This window comes from Quercus robur, chromosome 9 (genome assembly GCF_932294415.1).
Source record: "Quercus robur chromosome 9, dhQueRobu3.1, whole genome shotgun sequence".
NCBI lineage: Eukaryota > Viridiplantae > Streptophyta > Magnoliopsida > Fagales > Fagaceae > Quercus > Quercus robur.
The window spans coordinates 51,537,594-51,557,869 of NC_065542.1; the positions used below are offsets into that span (position 1 = coordinate 51,537,594).

Below are 20,276 nucleotides of genomic sequence, written 5' to 3' on the forward strand. Positions count from 1 at the left end.
ACGGAAGAAATGAACTATGAGAAGGGCTTGAGAGATTCGGATATGGAGAATCACCTTTTGTCCTCTCTCTTTATATAGGGGAGTAAGACGAGGGTGCGTAACACGTTCTGATCCCCAAGGAAATCTGCGAATAAATGTGCATCCGTTTCATTCCCCCACGTTATCAGTAACCGTTAGGTTGGGGAGGTCTCGTAAAAGGAAGATATTAAAGGCGTGCTACGGATAACCGAACGGAATAAGTGCATCACGCATAAATCGAGGGGAATATCTTGTAGACCGACGCATTCCTCGTGGAGGTGAAGAGTCGCCAACGTTAATCAAGGGCCGAATTAAATGAGCCGCAGTTAAGACTCGGTATTACCAAAACCCACCTTTCCAACCAAGACGTTGGACAGTAGGGTTTTGAGGGGCTATTGTGGGGCCCAATAGTTTATGGGCCCGGCTCGCTCGCTTATAGGGAGTCCACAGGCCCCAAACTAAAGGAGGCCAAGGCCCAAACCCAAAAATAGTGAGCCCGATATGGCTCAAAGATACGTTCGAGGACCGCTCAATCCTCGGAAGACCCAGAATCCCATTGACGAAAGTGGAGTATAAGCAAACTTAAAAGATCAGAAAATATCTCAGGGAAATAGTCCTTAATACCCTTCATTGACATGACACCGCACCTAACAGAGCCGGATTCTTAGGCTTTATGGACCATCTCCCACAATTTCGGGATGAGACTGATGGGACAAATCTCTGTCCTGGAAAAGTCGACCCTACACATGGACGGGGGATAATGAACGTAGGCTAGTATAAAAGAAAACACAAGGTAACAAAAGGGGGGGGGGGGGGGAATCCATCTCACTGCCTAAGAAAAACTCCAGGAATGAGAATGCCCGGAAAGTATATACGCTCCACCAAGGATAACCCATCGACGGGTAACCGGAGGATACATTAGTGCTCCTCGGACATGATCCGAGGAGTCCAATCCCTCAATTCATAAAGTTAATGGGCTTAGATAACCGGACTAAAGCCTTTTTCAGTTTAGGTTTATCTAATGTCCGGCCTGTACTAACGTCCCGTGACCCAACTCCAGCCTTTCAGGCCCACTCTCTACAAAATTTATTGTGAGGGATCCATCACGTGCGAGCCCAGCGTCATCGTTGGGCCGCTTGAGAATCGTGTCCTTACAATACACAATTAGCGCCACATATTGTACATGTTAATTATGAAACCCAGAACTTTGCAACCATATATGCCACTGCTTGCTTGGCTTATTCTTTAAACTCTCACCTTCCAGTTGGATTTGCATTACATGCTTAGCAAGAAATGTGGATTTTGTGGAAGTCAATAAATTCAACAAAAGTACGCATTCTTCTTTCTTTTCTTTTTCTTTTTCTTTTTTAAAGAAGCAAAATAGCCTTTCTTTATTTAAAAACCTAATTTAAATACATTGTATCTATTTAAATATCTATAAAAGCTAAACTTTGTGAACCAAGCAAAAAAGAGATTAAAAATGTAACCATTATCTCATAGTTGTAATCATTAATTATATATAAAAAAAAAAAATTTAATTTCAAGAATTGAAATAAGAAAGATATTAAAGGCTTGTTAAATTTTATATATTAGAATTTAAGGTAATAAGTTTTATCTTTTTAGATACAAAAAGGTTACTTGTGAGCATCAATTTTTAGCTCCAAATTTCATACATCATGATTAATTAATCTTTGTATTTTTTTTTTTTTTTTTTGGAATGAATAATCTTTTGTTATAGTATTGCATTATGTTAATAAAATAATAAACAAAAGACTAATTCAAAAGTAATGATCATAACATGACAAGATTAAATTTGGTTTTTTTGAACATAAAAATAGACATATGTTTATAATTTTTTTTTTTGAAATACATTTTTTTTTCTAAATTAAAATAAGAACAAAATTTAACTCCAAACATGTTTAGAGCTATATTTTCCAACTTATTATATGGTGATTTATAAGACTATCCATGTTTGTTTTAAATAACTCACATGACTGATTAACAAACTCATGTGACTAAAATTACACATAAATTGTCTCTTCAATCACCACATAATGAGATGGAAAATGTAACTCCAAATATGTTTGTAACAAAATTTTTCCTTAAAACAAAATTTTGTACTAGTTCTTTTTTTAGCCAAATTTGCTAACTTTTACAGGGTCAATGCCTTTATTTGTATTTTAATTAATTACTAGATAAATTATTAAATCATCACAATTTGAAAGTCAAATCCCAATTTAACCTCATAACCCTTGTACCTCTTCCATTTTCAGTTTTTAAATGTTTTGATTTGAAATATATTGATTAATAGTACTATAGTTAATTTGTCTTAGTTTTGTTGCGATCACAAGAGCAATAATATTTTTAACTATAAAATAATTCTGCTGGAGACATATCGTAACAAACCTTGTGTTGATGGAGTTAGTACTTCATGTCCTCTTAGGAATCCTAGGAGGATGTATAAAACTAAAAATGACTATATAAATCACAGTAGGAATCCTAAGAGCATTTATATCTGAAAATATATTACAAGAGGAAAAAAAATACCCTTATGATCGTTGCATTTCTAGTTTTCCTAGAGTCGATTGTTTTGGCACTTCTAAACTTCCTTAGTTCATTTTTAGCTTCAGAATTTTTAATCATTATAAGCAATCAAGTGAAAATTGGAGTAAGAATGGGATAGCATTGATGGCTTCTCGACTAAAAATTCGAAGTGCCTGCATCCAAAATAAGAGGCGCATTAATAAGTGCAAATTTCATTTTAATAACCATAGGTCAATTTTTTTTTTTTTTTTTTTTTTTTTTACATGTAGTTAATTTAGGGTTTTTAAAGGTAAATTGCTTAAGTTTTATTTCTATTTTTTTTCATATGTTGTTATCTCTCTCTCTCTCTCTCTCTCTCTCTCTCTCTCTGTGTTTATACCCCTTGTTCAGTTTCTCCTTTTATTGCTTTAGTTTCATCTTCTATTGTCTTTGTAAGTAGTAGCGAGTTACTAATATTTCAACACAACAAGACACGATTAATAGGAATCTTCTTAACCTATGAATAAACATATGTTTCTACATTTTATTATCCTACATTAAAGTTTAAAACATTACTTAAAGGCCAATAGCCAAGGGCTTGCATGCTAACTACTAGTCTAGCAGAACCTATTGTGACATTTATTGAATACCCTATTTTCTTGCATGAATGTTATTCACTAATAATTGTGTAAGAAAGGGATCATTACTCTTACACTATGTTTGGAAGTTTGGAGGAAAATGAGAGTAGAGTTAAGGGAGGAAGGAGAGAAAAAGAGAGGAGAATATTGTTACCCATTCTTCTTATTTGGATGTCTTAAAAACTAAGTAGGTGGAAGGAAATAAATATCTTTCCCCTTTGTTAATTTGAATGTTTATATAATTACTACTTAATTAGACCTAATATTCAAATTTTATGTAGGTTTCAATTAGCTCAACTAGTAAAATCTTTTTTTGTTGAATAAGAGATTTATGACTTAAACCTTGCCTACACCAAAAACCAATTAATGTCTTGGTATGATGATAAAAAAATAATCATCATGGAGCAAAATTCATAAGTTGAAATTCTATCGAATTTATCCACAAAAATAAAAATAAAAGCTAGGGGGAGGAACAAGGAAGGAAGTGATCATATAAATTGATAATTATGACCCATATTGCTAATTTTAGAAAATAGATATAAATTGATGTAGGGACACGATTCTCAAACGGCCCAACAAGGACGTTGGGCTCGCACGTGAAGGATCCCTCACAATAAGATTTGTAGAGAGTGGGCTTAAAAGGCTAGCGTCTGGTCACGGGGCGTTGGTCTAGACCGGACTTTAGGGAAACTCAGATAAGAAAAGGCTTCAGCCTGGATATCCAAGCCCTACAACTTTGTAACTTGAGGGATTGGGCTCCTCAGATCATGTCCGAGGAGCACTACTGCCTTTCTCCGGTTATCCGGCGGTGGATTTTTCGTGGTGGTGTACTTATATTGTCCGGTCATTCTCATCCCTGGAGTTTTTTCCCAGGAAGTGAGATGGGGATCCCCTTCTAATTAGTTTACCTTTCCTTTTATACTAGCCTACGTTTGCTGTCCCTCGTCCACATGTAGGATCAACTTTTCCAGGACTGATATTTATCCCGTCAATTTAATCCCAGAATTGTTGGGGATGGTTAATAAAGCCTAAAAATCAGGTTCTGTTAGGTGCAGAGTCTTATCAGTGAAGGGTATTAAGGACAACTACCCTGAGATATTTTCTGATCTTTAGAGTTTGCCCGTATGCCACTTTCATCAATGAGACTTTGGGTCTGCCGAGGACCAAGCTGTCCTTGGCTGTATCCTCGGGCCATTTTGAGCTTCTTATCTTTGAGCTTGGGCCATGGCCTTCTTCGGCTTGGGCCTGTGGACTCCCCATAAGCAAGCGGGCCGGGCCCATAAATTATTGGGCCCCACAATTGACATTATAAGGGTAAATTTGACAATTTAAATGATTTTAATATCAGTGGATCTCTCACCTCTACCCTCTCTCCAAATTCCTCAAATTTAGAGGAATTTTAAAATGGGGTTTGGATCCTAAAAAAATAATATATTTTTAAAAAAAAAAATTGAGAGAAATAGGTTATTTTTTAATATATAATTTTTTATTTTTATAATTGTTAATGCAGGTAGAAATTTTGTATATTTGAAAATATATTAATTTTAAATTACACTTATTAAGGAATAGCTATTATAACTATTTTAGGAGTTAATAGTTATTCCTCATTTTAAATATTAGTTATTAATGAGGAATGACTATTTCCTATATATAATAAAAGCATAACCATGCAAATTATGGAATAACTAAACCGTATGAATGGTTAATATATTTTACAAAATATATTACAATTTACCAAACATGCCTTAATTGTTGTAATGGATTAGTCTTTAAGATTTTAAAGAATCTATTATTTATTTTAAACAAGTCAATCTTTTATTCACTAAAAATGAACTAAGCTTAAAGTTCTTGTTTTAGTCCTTCAATCAAATAAACACTCAAATTTGAAACTTGATAATTAACAAATCAAGCTTGACGAAAGTGCTGATTGGCTTATGTTTATGAACACTAATACTTTTTTGTAAATTAATTATGTACAAATTTTATGGAAAAATTTATTGAAAATGCATCTTTTATTTTTTTTTTTTTGTTACATATATGAAAATTGTTACTATCGAAGTTTAATTAATTAATAAATAAATAAATTTTTGGTATAAAGTTTGGTGGCTAATGTACACCAATAAAAAGTCAGAAATATAATTTTTTAAAGTAAAAATTTACCCCCCCCCCCCTCTATTTTTTATTTATTTAAATTATTAGTATATATGTAGGTATTACTTTTAGTAATTTTTTTTTATAAAATTACACTTTACCTTCTTTAACAATATTATCAATTCTTTTGAGAGTAATGCTATAGTAACAAAATTTTCTACAATATTTGTATAAACTGTTAAGGTAGCAAATTCTTATTGGTTTGCATCTAGAACTACTACTTACATAACTTTTTTACATAACAATAATCACTAATCACATCAGCCATTTATAAAAACGTTTGTAACTCTTGCATTTCCATGATGTTGAAGGCTATAAAAATTTATAGATTTAAAATCTAAAACAAAATATACAAGCCTAGAAAATTAGCCCAGCAATTAAAATTACCAATAGTAAAAAAAAATTTTTTAAAAAAATTAAGTTCAATCAAACAATTTTACTTAAAACAAACAACTTGGCACTTTAAAAATTTTGAAACAAACTAATTTTATCCTTACCTAGCAGTACACATCAAAGACACTAAAAAATACCCTTACAGTTAAACAACAGATCCAGAGGCCAAAACCGTAGCACGCAGTCAGTAGCAAAGCTGCCCCCTCTAAATCCAAGTCCTAACTCCGTCCCTAATTCAAAACAAGTGTAGACTTGGGTAATAAGGTAGATATAGCGGTGGTTGTCTGTAACAATCAAGGTTTGGTTCTTGCTTCTTTGTTAGAAAAAATAACTCTCCCCTCTTCGGTAGACGATGTAGAAGCTATGGTTGCTCTACATGAGAGCTATCACTTTTTGCCCATGAGATTGATCTTTCATCCATCATTATTGAGGGAGATTCTGAAGTGGTTGTCAAAATTTTAAGAAGTGAAGGTGAATCCTTTGTAACTTATGGTCACCTACTTGCCTCTGAAAAGTCCCTAGCTTACAGACCTTAGCAATGTTATTTTTTCACCTACTTGAACACAAGGGAATTCTGTAGCTCATAACCTAGTTAGACATGCGAGACATGTTTGCTATGACAGAACTATAATTGGACTTGGGGGGCAATGCCCCCACCCCAAAATTTTTTCAAAATTTGTTTTAGTGTGTGTGTGTATATATGTATTAATTTTAGCAATTTGTTTCAATAAATTTGCATTTTGCCCCCCTCAACAATATTATTGATCATTTTAAAGGCTATAAAAAATTTTGTTGATCTAAAATCTGAAATAAATTTAACAAGCTCAATAGCAAAATTTACCAATAACAAACTTAAGCTCAAACAACACCCCAAAACAAACCCTCACAAGACACAAACAAAAAATAAAATAAAAAATAATAATTCCTAAGCCAATTCTAACTAGTCTACGTGAACACCTACACACATATGACAACACACAAGACACCTAAAAAAATGTATAAGAAAAAAAAACACTACTTTTTAAATTGAGAAGTGCTACATTCACAATATTTTCACAACAAATCACATGCGGTAAGTTGTTATTGATTCTAATTTTAATCCACAACTTAAACTACTTTTTTGCCTATTCATAACAACCAATAATAACCTACCATTTACGATTTGTTGTGAAAATATTATAAACATAGCATTTCTCTTCTAAATGAATGCTTATTTGGAGTTTCAAAAAAAAAAATTTGTTTATACTTTTGCTCCCCCTAACTCCAGTTCTAGATCCATCCCTACATGTTAGTAATTTAAACCATAGATAGAAAATGTTCTTCCACACTTTTATAACGTTATTTTAGCCTGTTATTACTTAGTCTCTCCTTTAATGAAAATTCCAGTGTTTTTCTCTCTCCCAAAAAAAAAAAAATTTGAAAAGAAAACTAAGCTCGGTTTTTGCTCTTTAGTTTGAGTCCAACTAGAACTCATATTAGAACTTCCTCTTTAAAATAAATTATAATAAAAAAGTTCAACTTGAACTATAAGTAAAAATAAATGAACCAACCACGAAAAGCACAACTTGTTTAGTTCTGACATTATTTAAATGAGTTAATTAATGCTAGATATTAATTCTTGATTAACTCTGAAAAATATTGTCTTCAATATAGCAGATTCAAACTCAACTAAAACTTTGGCAAAGTTATGAAGGCGTAATTAGAGGGTAATTCATTAATTATTTCTCTGTTCATTCTATTTTTTTATTGAGAAATGCTATGTCTACAACATTTCTACAACATTTTTACAACAAATCCTAAGTGGCAAGTTGTTACTGGTTGTTTTTGTTGGGGCAAAAAAGTAATCTTAGTGTTAGTTTTAAATTTGAACCAATAACAACTAACCACCCATAATTTGTTGTAAAAATGTTGTAGACGTAGCATCTCTCTTTTTGATTATTGTTTTGTGCAAATTGCATTTTAAATTCTATATATACTTTAGGAATGATTGCACATATATATATATATATATATATATATTTTTTTTTTTTTTAATATAAGAACATGACATGTCCTTCGAGTTTATTGAATCCACTACTCGATGAAGTATGCATCGAATGATTTTAAATTAAATCACATAGTTTCAAATTTATCGAATTTAATCCTAATATTTAAGACTGTTACAAATTAAGCCCTATATTCGTTAGTTTCAAGTTGGAGTAGTTTTTAAATTGTATCAATTTAAACCCTCAATTGTATCACTTTAAACCCAAAAAGTATATAGTTTAAATTGATGTGATTTTAAAAGTCTAGAGTTCACTTAAAAATAAAAATAAAACTCTAAGACTGAATTTGTAACAATCTTAAATTTTAGGCTTGAATTTGAAACTACAGGATTTAATTTGAAGCCATCCCTTAATATATAGAATTTAAATGTAATTTACTTTAATATTTTTTCACCTAATAAAAATGAAAAAAAAAAAGTAAGGGAATTGTGAATTTGTGATTTTGTTTTTGTTTCCCTTTTAATTTTAGTTTAGTTCAACTTTTTCTCATTATGTGTGCGGTTTTCTCTATTTATCCAGTTGAAGAAAACCCGATAATAATCAACCAACGTCAAGTACATCATGACCTTATTAAAACATGCCTCATTTTTTTTTTTCCTAAGAAAATAATTTAATAATTATTTTTTAGCATATCTCATTGTCCCGATCATAACTAAATACCATTTTGTTATTGATGAATAATTGAAGAACTTCTACATGAAGATGATAATCCCATCTTCCATCTATCATTACTCATTAGATCTAAGACAATAGTAATACAATTACGTAAAAAATTCATGCACGTATCCCTTGGTCGATGTAGGATCTAATTAAAAATCTACTGAATTTTGATGTATTTACCTAGGTTTTGGTAATCATGGCCTTTGAGAATACTTTAATTAGCTAGGCCTCCATGATTATATAACAACTATCTCGCACAAACATGTCAGTATCCTTTAGTTCAAAAAAAATAAAGCAATGAGCTTTTTTTTTCTTTTTTTTTTTGTGAGAAGAAAAATAAAGCAATAAGCTTAACTATTGATTATAAATTCATCGGTTGAAAAAAAAAAGCCAAATTTTATTATAAAAAATGTGAAACTTTGTTCAAAGAATCCATGAGGATAAAATATATTTAGGAAATGATAGTCATTTTAGTGTAAAATGGAAATTAATTGTGATTAAAAAAGAAAGGGTTATAATCATTAGCTCTCAAAATGAATTTAATAATTAGTAGCTTCCGATATTCATTAATAAGTATATTATTATAGATTCTTTCTTGTCATGAATACCCAATAATCCTTAGACAACAATTTGGCATGTAATAAGATATTAGGCTTGACTGGATAGAACTAATCAATATCTCATACTTTATTAATTATTGCCTATACCCTTTCACAATATAATAATAATAGCCATTCCCATAAATTTAATTAATTTGGTTATTGTTAGATCATTGATGTGCACAATTAATAATTTGAGAGGATAATTATTCTCTTTGTTGTTTAGAGGTATATATATTTCTCTTTTCTTTTCTTTTTTTCTTTTTCTTTTGATAGGAGGTATATCTCTTTTTTATTTAGGGAGAATTTATGAGGTTAGACCCTCATACAATCATGCGTTTACTAAATAGAATTAGGAATGATTATAAATATATAATTTGAGTGGATAATTATTCGCTTGGTTGTTTGGAGGTATATCTCTCTCTCTCTCTCTCTCTCTTTTTCTTTTTTCTTTTGATAGGAGGTATATCTCTTTTTATTTAGTGAGAATTTATGAGGTTAGACCCTCATACAGTCATACGTTTACTAAATAGAATTAAGAATGATTATAAATATATAATTTGAGAGGATAATTATTAGCTTTGTTGTTTAGAGGTATATCTCTCTTTTGTTTTCTTTTTCTTTTTCTTTTCTCTTTTGATAGGAGGTATTTTATTTAGGGAGAATTTATGAGGCTAGACCCTCATACAGTCATACGTTTACTAAATAGAATTAGGAATGATTACAAATGTATAATTTGAGAGGATAATTATTCTCTTTGTTGTTTAGAGGAATATCTCTTTCTTTTTTCTTTTCTTTTTTTACTTTTTTCTTTTGATAGGAGTTATATTTGATAATTTTTAGACCCCTTAAACAATTGATTAAACCTAGGTAATTAGCCAAGTTGTTACTTAGTCCAATTAAACAAGTCTAGGTTATCACAATATAAAAGATCAAATCATGCAAAACAGCGGAAAATAAATAACACAAGATATGATCACCCAGGAAACCAAATCGGTAAAAACCTGAGGAGGATTTGACCTAGCTATCCTCAAGGTAAACTTGAATCCACTATCTTAAAAGAATCGATGTTCATACAATAAAACTTACAAGCCCCCACGCTCGACTTCTTATTGCTACCAACCAGTAGAACTTACTGACATGACCACGTGCAAGTTTCGAATCCACGGACTCCTTCTTTCTTGGATTCACCACCAACTACAAGCACACCCGCTTGTGTTTTCTTTAACCTTTAATGGTAGCAACTGAATTGATCATCAAGGCGTAGATAAATCTTCTCCTTGAAAACCCTAAGTTTGTGTAAAGGAAAGCTCCTCTAGATCTCACAAGAGATTTACACAAACCGCAAATATGAGCAACACTAAAAAGTGGATAGGGTTTGCCTTTTATACTTAGAACAAATAAGAAACCCTAAAAACGTTTTAAAACAACTAGGACTGAGTTGGACGAATCTGCAGAAAAGCATTCTGCCCGAGTTTCGATCGATCGAGCCAGGCCGAAAGGCACAATGCTTCTTGCTTTAACTCAATTCCAACTTTACATTGACACACAACTTTGAGCTAGTTTTAAACACTTCTAAACACATTGTTTTGATCATGGTTTGCCAACAATACACATTAAAGTTCTAAATACATAAAATCCTAAACTTTAGAACCTAACAATATCTTTTTTTATTAAGGGAGAATTTATGAGGTTAGACCCTCATACAGTCATAAGTTTACTAAAAAGAATTAGGAGTAATTATAAATATATATATATAATTAGGTATTTTAAACAAAATTTATAGTTGAAACTTTAAATTGACTTGATTTAAAAAATTTTACACCTTTCACAACAACCTTTTAACCTATGCTTCCTTTGCCATATCCATTAATTTTGTTAAAATTTAAATGATGATGAGATATAATGATGAAGTTGACTTGATTTTTAAAGTTTAAGGATTATGACCATTTGCCCCAGGCTTAGTGCAAATTAATTCAGTCAGATTTAGTTTTAAAGTTATTTTAACCAACTCATTTGTATATACCCCTACATCAGACCCAATATTTTATCTTTAAAATATTATTTTATTTATTATTTATTTTTTCTCACTCTCTCTCTCTCTCTCTCAACGTAGAACCAATCCTTCACAAAAAATGACCCAAATCGGTAAGTCAGTTGTGTAATGGAGAGAGAGAGAGAGAGAGAGAGAGTTTGTCAAGAGGAGAGAGAAAACAGAAAACAAAATGGGTGTAAATTGGTTTGGTAATGAATAGTGTCTCAATAGTTGTATTGAGGACATTATTCATTTGTTAGTTATTAGGATAATTTTTTTTAGGTTGATGCATGAGAGTTTAAGATGATTTTAACTACATTTTTTGTTGAAAAATTAGTATGTTGAGCGAGCTGCAAATGCTCTACATTGATACAATTAATTGTCAAACGACCAATTAAGCTTAACCCAATAATTGAAGGATCAAATTATTATTATTATAACTTCTTTCTTTTTCTTTATATATTTTTTTTCTTCCCTTCTCTCTCTCTCTCTCTCTCTCTCTCTCTCTCTCTCTCACTCTCTCTCTCTCTCTCTCAACGAGGAACCAACCTTTCACAAAAAATGACCCAAGTCGCCATCTCTCACAACGAGGAAAACGAGGAACCAACCTTTATCTCTCTCTCTCTCACAACAAGGAACCAACTTTTCACAAAAAATGACCCAAGTCGCCATCTCTCACAATGAGGAAAATGAGGAACCAACGTTTTACAAAAAATGACCCAAGTCGCCATCTCTCACAACGAGGAACCAACCTTCATAAAAAATGACCCAAGTCACCAAGTCAGCTGTGTAATGTCAAGAGAGAGAGAGAACACATCAATCAATATGCTTCGATCTTGATGTGAGCCAAATGAGGAAGAGAGAGCTACAAGTCAGAGAGAGAACCGAAAATAAAATGAGTATAAATTGGTTTGGTAATGAATAGTGCCTCAATAGTTGTATTGAGGACATTATTCATTTGTTAGTTATTAGGATAATTTTTTTAGGCTGGTGCATGAGAGTTTGAGATGATTTTAACTATAATTTTGTTAAAAAATTAGTACGTTAAGCGAGCTACAAATGCTTTACATTGACACAATTAATTGTCGAAGGACCAATTAAGCTTAACCCAATAATTGAAGGATCAAATTATTATTATAACTTCTTTCTTTTTCTTTATAATTTTTATTTTTTTTAAGTTATAAACCTAGATGTGGGTCTAGATATAGATATGCAGTGTACCTACATGCTAACCAACTATTCCTTCAGATAATTTTGCACTTTTATGTTAGATATATAGATCTTTGACAATAGAGTCTATTGAATAGACAATGATATGTAGCATGTAGAAAATACTTGCCTACTCATTAATGGATCATACAAAGCTATGCACCGGCCAAGACAACAATGGTGTCATCAATGACACATCGGGTTTGGGTTTGGGTTTGGGTTTGGGCACAAAACAAACAAGAATGTGAGTGGCATAGTCATCATGAAGTTACCAAATTGAATAGCCAAACCTGATGGGTAATAAAACTTTGAGAAAACCTGTTCTTCCATGCCTTGATGATGGGCAACAGCTATAAATAATATTATAGGGGAAGTAGTAGTTATTTCTCAGAAAGAGAGCAAAATACTAAATTTAAGGTAAGTCGGTTTGTTATGTGAACCCGACCAAGGCCCCGGGTTAACCGCCGAGTTGTGAATTTAATGCAATGATTGACTCGGCCTAAACACGTTAAACTATTTTTTTTTTTAAATATATTATTACTCTTATAAAATATATATTTCTCTCTTTAAAAAAAAAAACAATAATGAAAAAACTAGTCTAAAATTAACCGTCCAATATTAGAAGAACCCAGTTTAAATCTTGACTTTTATTAACCAAAAGAAACCCAAGGAGGCTTGTGTTGACTCCAATCATTGTCAAATTTAAAATTGGTTTTCTTTAAAATTACCCAATCAATAAGAAAATAGAAGAGGTGGGATTTGGGGGAGAAAAAAAAAAAATCATTCATTCAAATAATCTCAAAATATTGGTACAGTTCTTGAAGTTCGCAAATGTGGGGTCCCATAAGAGAAAACAACAATGTCATACACAGTACACTCTAACCACTTTTAACACCGAATATGTTACTGTATCTCAATGTCCTATCTTATAAATATTAAATAGTGATAATTTCGTGAATTAAATTTGAGTCGGTAGCAATATTAAAACCTTTCAAAGGCTAAAATAATAAGATAATTTCTTTTAAAATTTCAAACCATTAATTTTTTTTAAAAATTTATTTAAAGCCTTTATACATCTTTATTATTTATTTCATTGTTCCAAACTATAACGAAACACAAAAAAAGAGGGGGGGAGAAGGGGAATCATTGATAAAACTTGGTGTTTCACCTAATCAATTAATTTTGATTTTCTGACCATCACTTTATCACTTTAAGCCAACTATAAATGGAGTTTTCTCATTGTATCTTTTATGTTCAATACTTGCCAAATTGATTTAAGAAGAACAAGGCCAGTATAGTTTAATCATTGATTTTTCACTCATCTTTGTTTTGTTAGGGTCTAAAATAATGAAAATGAATAATTGAGATAACAAGAGGTTTCAGATTAAAACAAATTCATAAATTTAACACTTAAAATCTGTAAAATTAAGAATTAGAAATCAAATTTATAACTAAGAATTCAATAAGTAGACCCTATCATGAATAGATCTCACCATGAATATGAGAGAAGTTAACAATATTTTCTGTACTTTAAGAATACCTAAAAGTTAATCATTCATATATATATATATATATAAAAAAGAATTACTCATAAACTCTTTATACTTTCACGTAAGCCCCTAAAAAAAGAGTGGAGGAGTCATCAATTAAAAGCATTGATTCTGTTAGCAAAAAGCATTCATTTTAATTTGGGACACACGACATCTTGTTGGCCAATTGAAAGGAAAACCATCTAAGGACTAAGGAGCAGCAAATAAAAAATAAAAGGAAATAAGTAAAAGTGAAGGCATGAATGAGGTGAGTTTATGGCCACATATTATGGACCTAACTAAGATACATGGATTTAATTGTGGACATGACTTCCATTCACTTCATGTTTCTTGTCATGCACTGCATCCATCTAATTAATTCACATCCTCGATGTCATGCACAATGCGTACACATCGAAACCCCCCGTGTATAAACTAATCTCTACATTTTTCTATACAATCTTTTAGTAATTCTTTCATGCTCGATTTGACTTTTGACTTTTTACATTTTGATGATTCTTCTATTAACAGTATATACCTCTAGTATATTTTTAACCCAACATGTCGTTTTATTTAAAGGGAAATGCTAACAAATGTCCCTAAGTCACTGATTAAAAATCTAGTTAAAGAAAGTTTTTATAGGAAAAAAAAAACAATTAATGTTTTGACAGCTTTTTTTTCATTAGCATGACCCTTATTTTAAATATACAATGACAAGTAGTAGTGAGTTTTAATCTCCACATTTTAGTTAGTTAGTGAGTAATATGGTAGTCTCTTATTAAAATAAAAAAAAGATTTCATTTAAAAAAAATACTAAAAGTAAGTCAAACCCAAAAATAAAAATATCTGCATAATAAGGTCATGCCATGCATGGTCTATCAATACTATGTAGTTTTAAAAATATTACAAATTTTAGGACATAAACATGTGTTACTACCAATCAGTTAGAAAGTCTTTCAAATATTTATTTATTATATTTATTAAAATTGTGAAAAAATTATATTGTATTCAATAATGAAAATTTTACAAGGGATTCCTCTTATATTTGAAATCATATAGGTGTGACTCCACATTAATGTCAGGTAATCATAGGACCACCTTGACCTGGAAAAAAAAATTATATATAAATTTTAACAAATTTATGATGTTCTTTACCTTTAAAAAAAATTTATGACCATCCTAAAATTTTTTAAGCCCAACATAATTGATTTTTGGGCAAAGTTTGGCATCGAACTTGGTTGTAGATTAAGGATACAACTCCACTTAATATTTTTTTTATTGGATGTAAATTTCCACAAATCCATCATTGGCTTATATTTTCTTCTTATATCCTTCGTGCTTACAAATTTTCAAAAAGATCAAAGATCAAAGATCAATAGCTATGTCATCTACCAAATGTTTAAATTTTGAGTTTTTATAGTCTAAAATTATACATAAAAAATAAGTTTATGGATCAAATGATAATTAACATTCGAATGGCATGAAATTTCACATGTGTTTTAAAAACATAAAAAATATATAATTCAACAGTTATATTATCAAAATATATAGCCATGTTAATTTGTTTAGTGAGAATTAAAGTCTTAGGGTACAACTAAATTTGCAGTTAAATTTTGTCCTTAGATTTTGGTCTCCTTAATAATATATTAAGCCCTTAAAAACAAAAAGAAAATGTTCAAGAAAAATTTTATTGAACTAAAATTTTGAAAGAGATGTAATTTGTAACATTAATAATGAAACTATCATGTATCGTTTTCAAAATAAGAAAACTCATGGAATGAAATTGTAAAATTTTATATATTTGTATATTTTTTTTGTCAATATATGAATTTTTCTTTTTATTAGATCTTGTATAAGTTAAATTTCATAATAATTACTCTAAAACAGATTTATAAAGCCGCCATCGAAGAAAAATAAGTATGGTACAAGTATAGGTAAAGTACAAGTAATACGAGTGATTGATAGATAAACTAAATGAGTCAGGACCCAATAGGCTTATACACTAACAATATTAATGGTCGCCACACACTAATCGTACTTATGGTCAAGTCAGTTTATAAATTTTTTATAAAAAAACTAAAAGTTAAATAGTTTTAGATTTTTCTAGTGCTTAACTGCTAAAAGCTAACAAGCAATGAGTCTTGCACTCGAGTGGTTTTCAAATTTTCCACAACTCCTTTTCTGAAGACAATTTTCCACAACTCCTTTAACATATATGTTAAAATCATCAATTTGAGTCAACCATTCTTACATAATTAACAATAAGGAAATAAAAAATTTATAATAAAATAAAATAAAAAATAAAAAATCCCAAAACCCCTCTTAACAGTTTCCAGGCTTTCATGAATTTAAGATAACTTTCTAGAGAGGAAATTGGACATTGGGTATTTTAACGTCCAAGGCCCGGCAACTCCTCTTTCCACCATTTACGGATTGAGAGAGACACAGAAGAATTGGAATTTATCAGTGTAATAAAAAAAATATAAAATAATAAAAAATATAAAGGTCAACAAATCCTCATATATTTTTTAATTCAAAAATAAAAAATAAAAAAATAAAAATCTTCATCTTTTTTGCCTATTTAACTTCATCACTACCCAACCATGTCCCTTCCCCCCTGCCCCTCTCTCTCTCTCACTCACAAAGAAAGAGCTTTTGCTTAGCTTTTCTTCACCAAACTTAGTCCCTTCTTCTTGTTTCTCTCTCATTCTCACCCAACTCAGCCCCCCCATTTAGCTCACATAGGGTCATATTGAACCACATTCAATCATTACAAATTTCCAACCTCTCTTTGCCAAACCATCTTGCTTTTTATTGAGACCAACAAAGAAAGAAGAAAAAGGAAACACAAAAAAAGAGGAACCCAAAAGCTTTAATCAACTTAGTCCTTTTAACTAGTTAGTGAAATTGTCAATTAAGTGTCAACATGGAGAATGAATTTTTTCTGAACCCAGCACTGCATTTTGAAACACCATCAGCTTCAATAATGCCCACTTGGCACTCTCTTTCAGCAGCCATGGAGATTCAAATTCAAGGGACTGAGCAATCCCAAGATTGCTTTTTTAGTTCCAACGCAGATCAAAGTGTCCACTTTGATTCAGCCTTGAGTTCAATGGTGTCTTCACCTGCAGCGTCAACTAACAATGTTTCTAATGACAGTTTTGTGATCAGGGAGTTGATAGGAAAGCTGGGAAACATTGGAAACAACAGTGCCAACAATTCATGCTATAGCACTCCTCTGAATTCTCCTCCTAAGCAGCTAAGCTTGCCTATGACTGATCATTTGGTAAAAGAGAACTTACCCAGTTTGGGAAAGTCTATGCCTTTGAATTCTAGTGTGGCAGAGTTCTCTGCTGACCCTGGATTTGCTGAGAGAGCTGCAAGGTTTTCACGCTTTGGAAGCAGGAGTTTCAATGGTAGAACGGGCCAATTGGGACTAAACAACACTGAATTCCAGAAGAAACCAAATCTTTTGATGGGAAATGGGAATCAGAATCTCCCCAGAGTTTGTAGTAGTCCTTCTCTCAAAGCACAGGGATCTCAATCGGGTGCCCAGGAAAACAAGAATTCTTCTCCATTGCAGGATTCTCAAGAGGAATCCACCATTTCTGAACAAAACCCAAATGGGGATTCCAATTCCAGGAAAAGAAAAACAGCTTCCAGGGGGAAAAAGGAGCCTCCATCATCATCACCATCTGCCAATGCTACAAAGGTATAGATTTGTAAGTCAATTCTATCCAATTTTCCCATTTTGATTTGGTTGAGCATATATTGAATTCAGTGTTACTTTGCTTCCAGGTGGGTGAAGCTAATGATAACTCGAGAGCAAAAAGAAGCAAGCCTAATGAGGATAATGGAAATGGAAATGACCCTGTTAAGGCAGAGGACGAAACCCAAAAAAGTAGTGCAGACAAGACTAACACAAAACCTCCCGAGCCTCCCAAGGACTACATTCATGTTAGAGCAAGAAGGGGTCAGGCTACTGACAGCCATAGTCTCGCCGAAAGAGTAAGAATTATGTCTCAGTTCTCTCCAATTTGTCATTGCATTTTCATGTTTTGGATGAGAAATTATCAATTTTCCAAAAAATTTATGTTATTAGGAAACTGTAAATTTAATCATTTAGCCATTATTTTAACATTCGATAGGTCCGAAGAGAGAAGATTAGCGAAAGGATGAAGCTTCTCCAAGATCTTGTACCTGGTTGCAATAAGGTGTGAAAAAAGTTTAGAATTTGAATGGATAGGATTTTAAGTACACGAATATGTCAACTAATATGGCCTATGATTTTGCATTTCAGGTCACCGGAAAAGCACTTATGCTTGATGAAATTATAAATTATGTGCAGTCGTTGCAACGTCAAGTCGAGGTAAAGTAATGTCTAGTCAATTAACAATTTGTGATTTTGTTTTTAAAAAATTCAATTTACCTTGCTAATTGGGCATGGAAATATTGTTGCAGTTCCTTTCCATGAAATTGGCTTCTGTCAATACCAGAATGGATGCCAGCATGGATAGTCTATTTTCAAAAGATGTAAGTTTGTTCTCTTTTTAAGGAAGGCTTTTTCTATTTTCTACATTCCAATTTTCCTCAATTGGAATTTCTTGGCATCTTTTTTTTTTTAGATATTTCAATCGAACAACAATTTGCCACACCCAATATTCCCATTAGATTCCTCGGCATCCGCTTTTTATGGTCAGCAGCCCCAGCAAAATCCAGCACTACATAGCAACATATCCAACGGGACAGTGACCCAATGCTCTGTGGACCCAATTGATACTGCACTATGCCAAAGTCTAAGCATGCAATTACTTCCACTCAATGGATTTAGTGAGAGTGTTGCTCAAGTAAGCAAAATTTTGACATTTTCCTCAACAATAATGGTGTTCAAAATTCATATAAATCAATTTATTTATTAAAAGTCACTTTTTGTTTCACTTTTTAACAAATAAGCTAGCGAAATAATGCACACGTAGGTCTAATCCCCTTTTGTTTGATTATATCCAGTATCCAAATTTTGGTGAAGATGACCTGCAAACCATTGTACAAATGGGTTTGGGTCAAAATCCTAGCCGGGAAACAGCATTGCAGCCACAAAGCTTCCATGGTAAGGAAATGAGGGAATCAAAAGTTTTCCTTTGAAAGTGATTCACACCCACAAAAATGTGATCCATGATAAGAATTCTTATCATGCAGGCTCAAATCAAGTACCACACATGAAGGTTGAGCAGTGATTGATTTGCACCCCTCATCAATTCAAGGCCCTGAAGCAAAGAGAGGCTGCTGTATATACAAGAGATTAATTTGGCCCATTACATGAACCACTAAGCCATTCATCTTTAGGTCTAATGAAGTGGACAATTTTTTCTTTTTCATTTTAATTTTTTTTTTCCTTTTCAATGTGATTTTGTTGTCTAATTTTTTTTGGGGGGGAGTTATTTTTTGTATCCACTATCCACTGTCTTTTGGTGCAAAAAGTCTTTCTGCACCGCATGTAATATAACAATTACAGTGCTAATTAATAGAAGAGTTTTCTATTCTACAAGCTTTCACTATCCTTCCTGTTAGACATTTTGTCCTATATATCAATTGTACAAGAAAATTTGGCAACCATCTTTATCATTTATATTTGTGTCATGTCAATTGCAACACTGTTAATTGTTAAATCATGTAATCTAGTAGATATGATTCTCATTTTTGTTGTAACCAGCTGTATAAGTGGGGCTCTGCACTCAAAAAAAAAGTCTATATTTGAATGATTAGGACATTTGGTTATCTTGAGCTGGGGTCAACCATAATTTCTGCCATATTTTGGGCTCCTGTAATTTTCATTATTAACCAAATACAGAAGCTTCTGTTCCCTTATTTACAGTGCAGAATAAAATATCAATCAAGCAAAGGTTAGAAGTTATAACCACTCCTTTAAACAAAAAAAAAAAAAAGTTAAATTCTTTTATAATACAAAAGAGCATAATAGGGAATCCCAGGTTATCAAGTGGTGAGATTCTGACTAGGCCCAATGAATCAAAAGAACTTTTTAATCTTTACCTACTTTTAACATATATATATATATATATATATATATATTGTGAATGGAGAAAAGGGATTGTAGTGGAGTTCAGGTTTGTAAAGATACCCTTAAAAATTAATAAATATACCAATCTTTTTATGAGGGGCTGGTAGTTGAAAATCCAGTTTCTGGGGTTCAGCAAAAGATTTCTGCACTGCAGCCTTAACCAGTATTATATTCAGGGTTCTATTATTGTTCTGCAGATTAATGTAATTTAATTACTAGGAAGATGCTTTGAATGTGGTGCAATGTACAGAACAGTTAAATAAAATAATAAAATTATTTAATCAATATACATCTGTTGTTGCAGTTTACCAAAAACAAAAAATAAAATAATTTATATTACAGTAACAACAATAAGAAAAATTTTTAAAGATAGTAATGGATGCTCATGTGACAGTTTTGT

The 20,276-nt window shown here is 31.7% G+C and overlaps 1 protein-coding gene across 1 annotated transcript; it reads left to right on the forward strand.

Annotated features, from left to right (window-relative positions):
- The first annotated feature begins 16,398 nt into the window (after nt 1–16,398).
- On the forward strand, nt 16,399–19,352 carry LOC126698993 (transcription factor bHLH62-like). The gene is made up of 8 exons (XM_050396541.1): nt 16,399–17,512; nt 17,599–17,808; nt 17,949–18,014; nt 18,101–18,169; nt 18,262–18,333; nt 18,426–18,647; nt 18,808–18,907; nt 18,997–19,352. Exons 1-8 carry the CDS (start codon nt 16,727–16,729, stop codon nt 19,032–19,034), a joined length of 1,563 nt encoding a protein of 520 aa, XP_050252498.1. The 5' UTR covers nt 16,399–16,726; the 3' UTR covers nt 19,035–19,352.
- The last annotated feature ends 924 nt before the right edge of the window (nt 19,353–20,276 follow it).

Bases quoted from the DNA above. Each gene is read 5' to 3' on its own strand.
- LOC126698993 (XM_050396541.1), top strand. From the start codon at position 16,727: ATGGAGAATGAATTTTTTCTGAACCCAGCACTGCATTTTGAAACACCA. The intron at 17,513-17,598 runs GTATAGATTTGT...CTTTGCTTCCAG, and splicing joins CATCTGCCAATGCTACAAAG to GTGGGTGAAGCTAATGATAA. The intron at 18,908-18,996 runs GTAAGGAAATGA...CTTATCATGCAG, and splicing joins GCAGCCACAAAGCTTCCATG to GCTCAAATCAAGTACCACAC.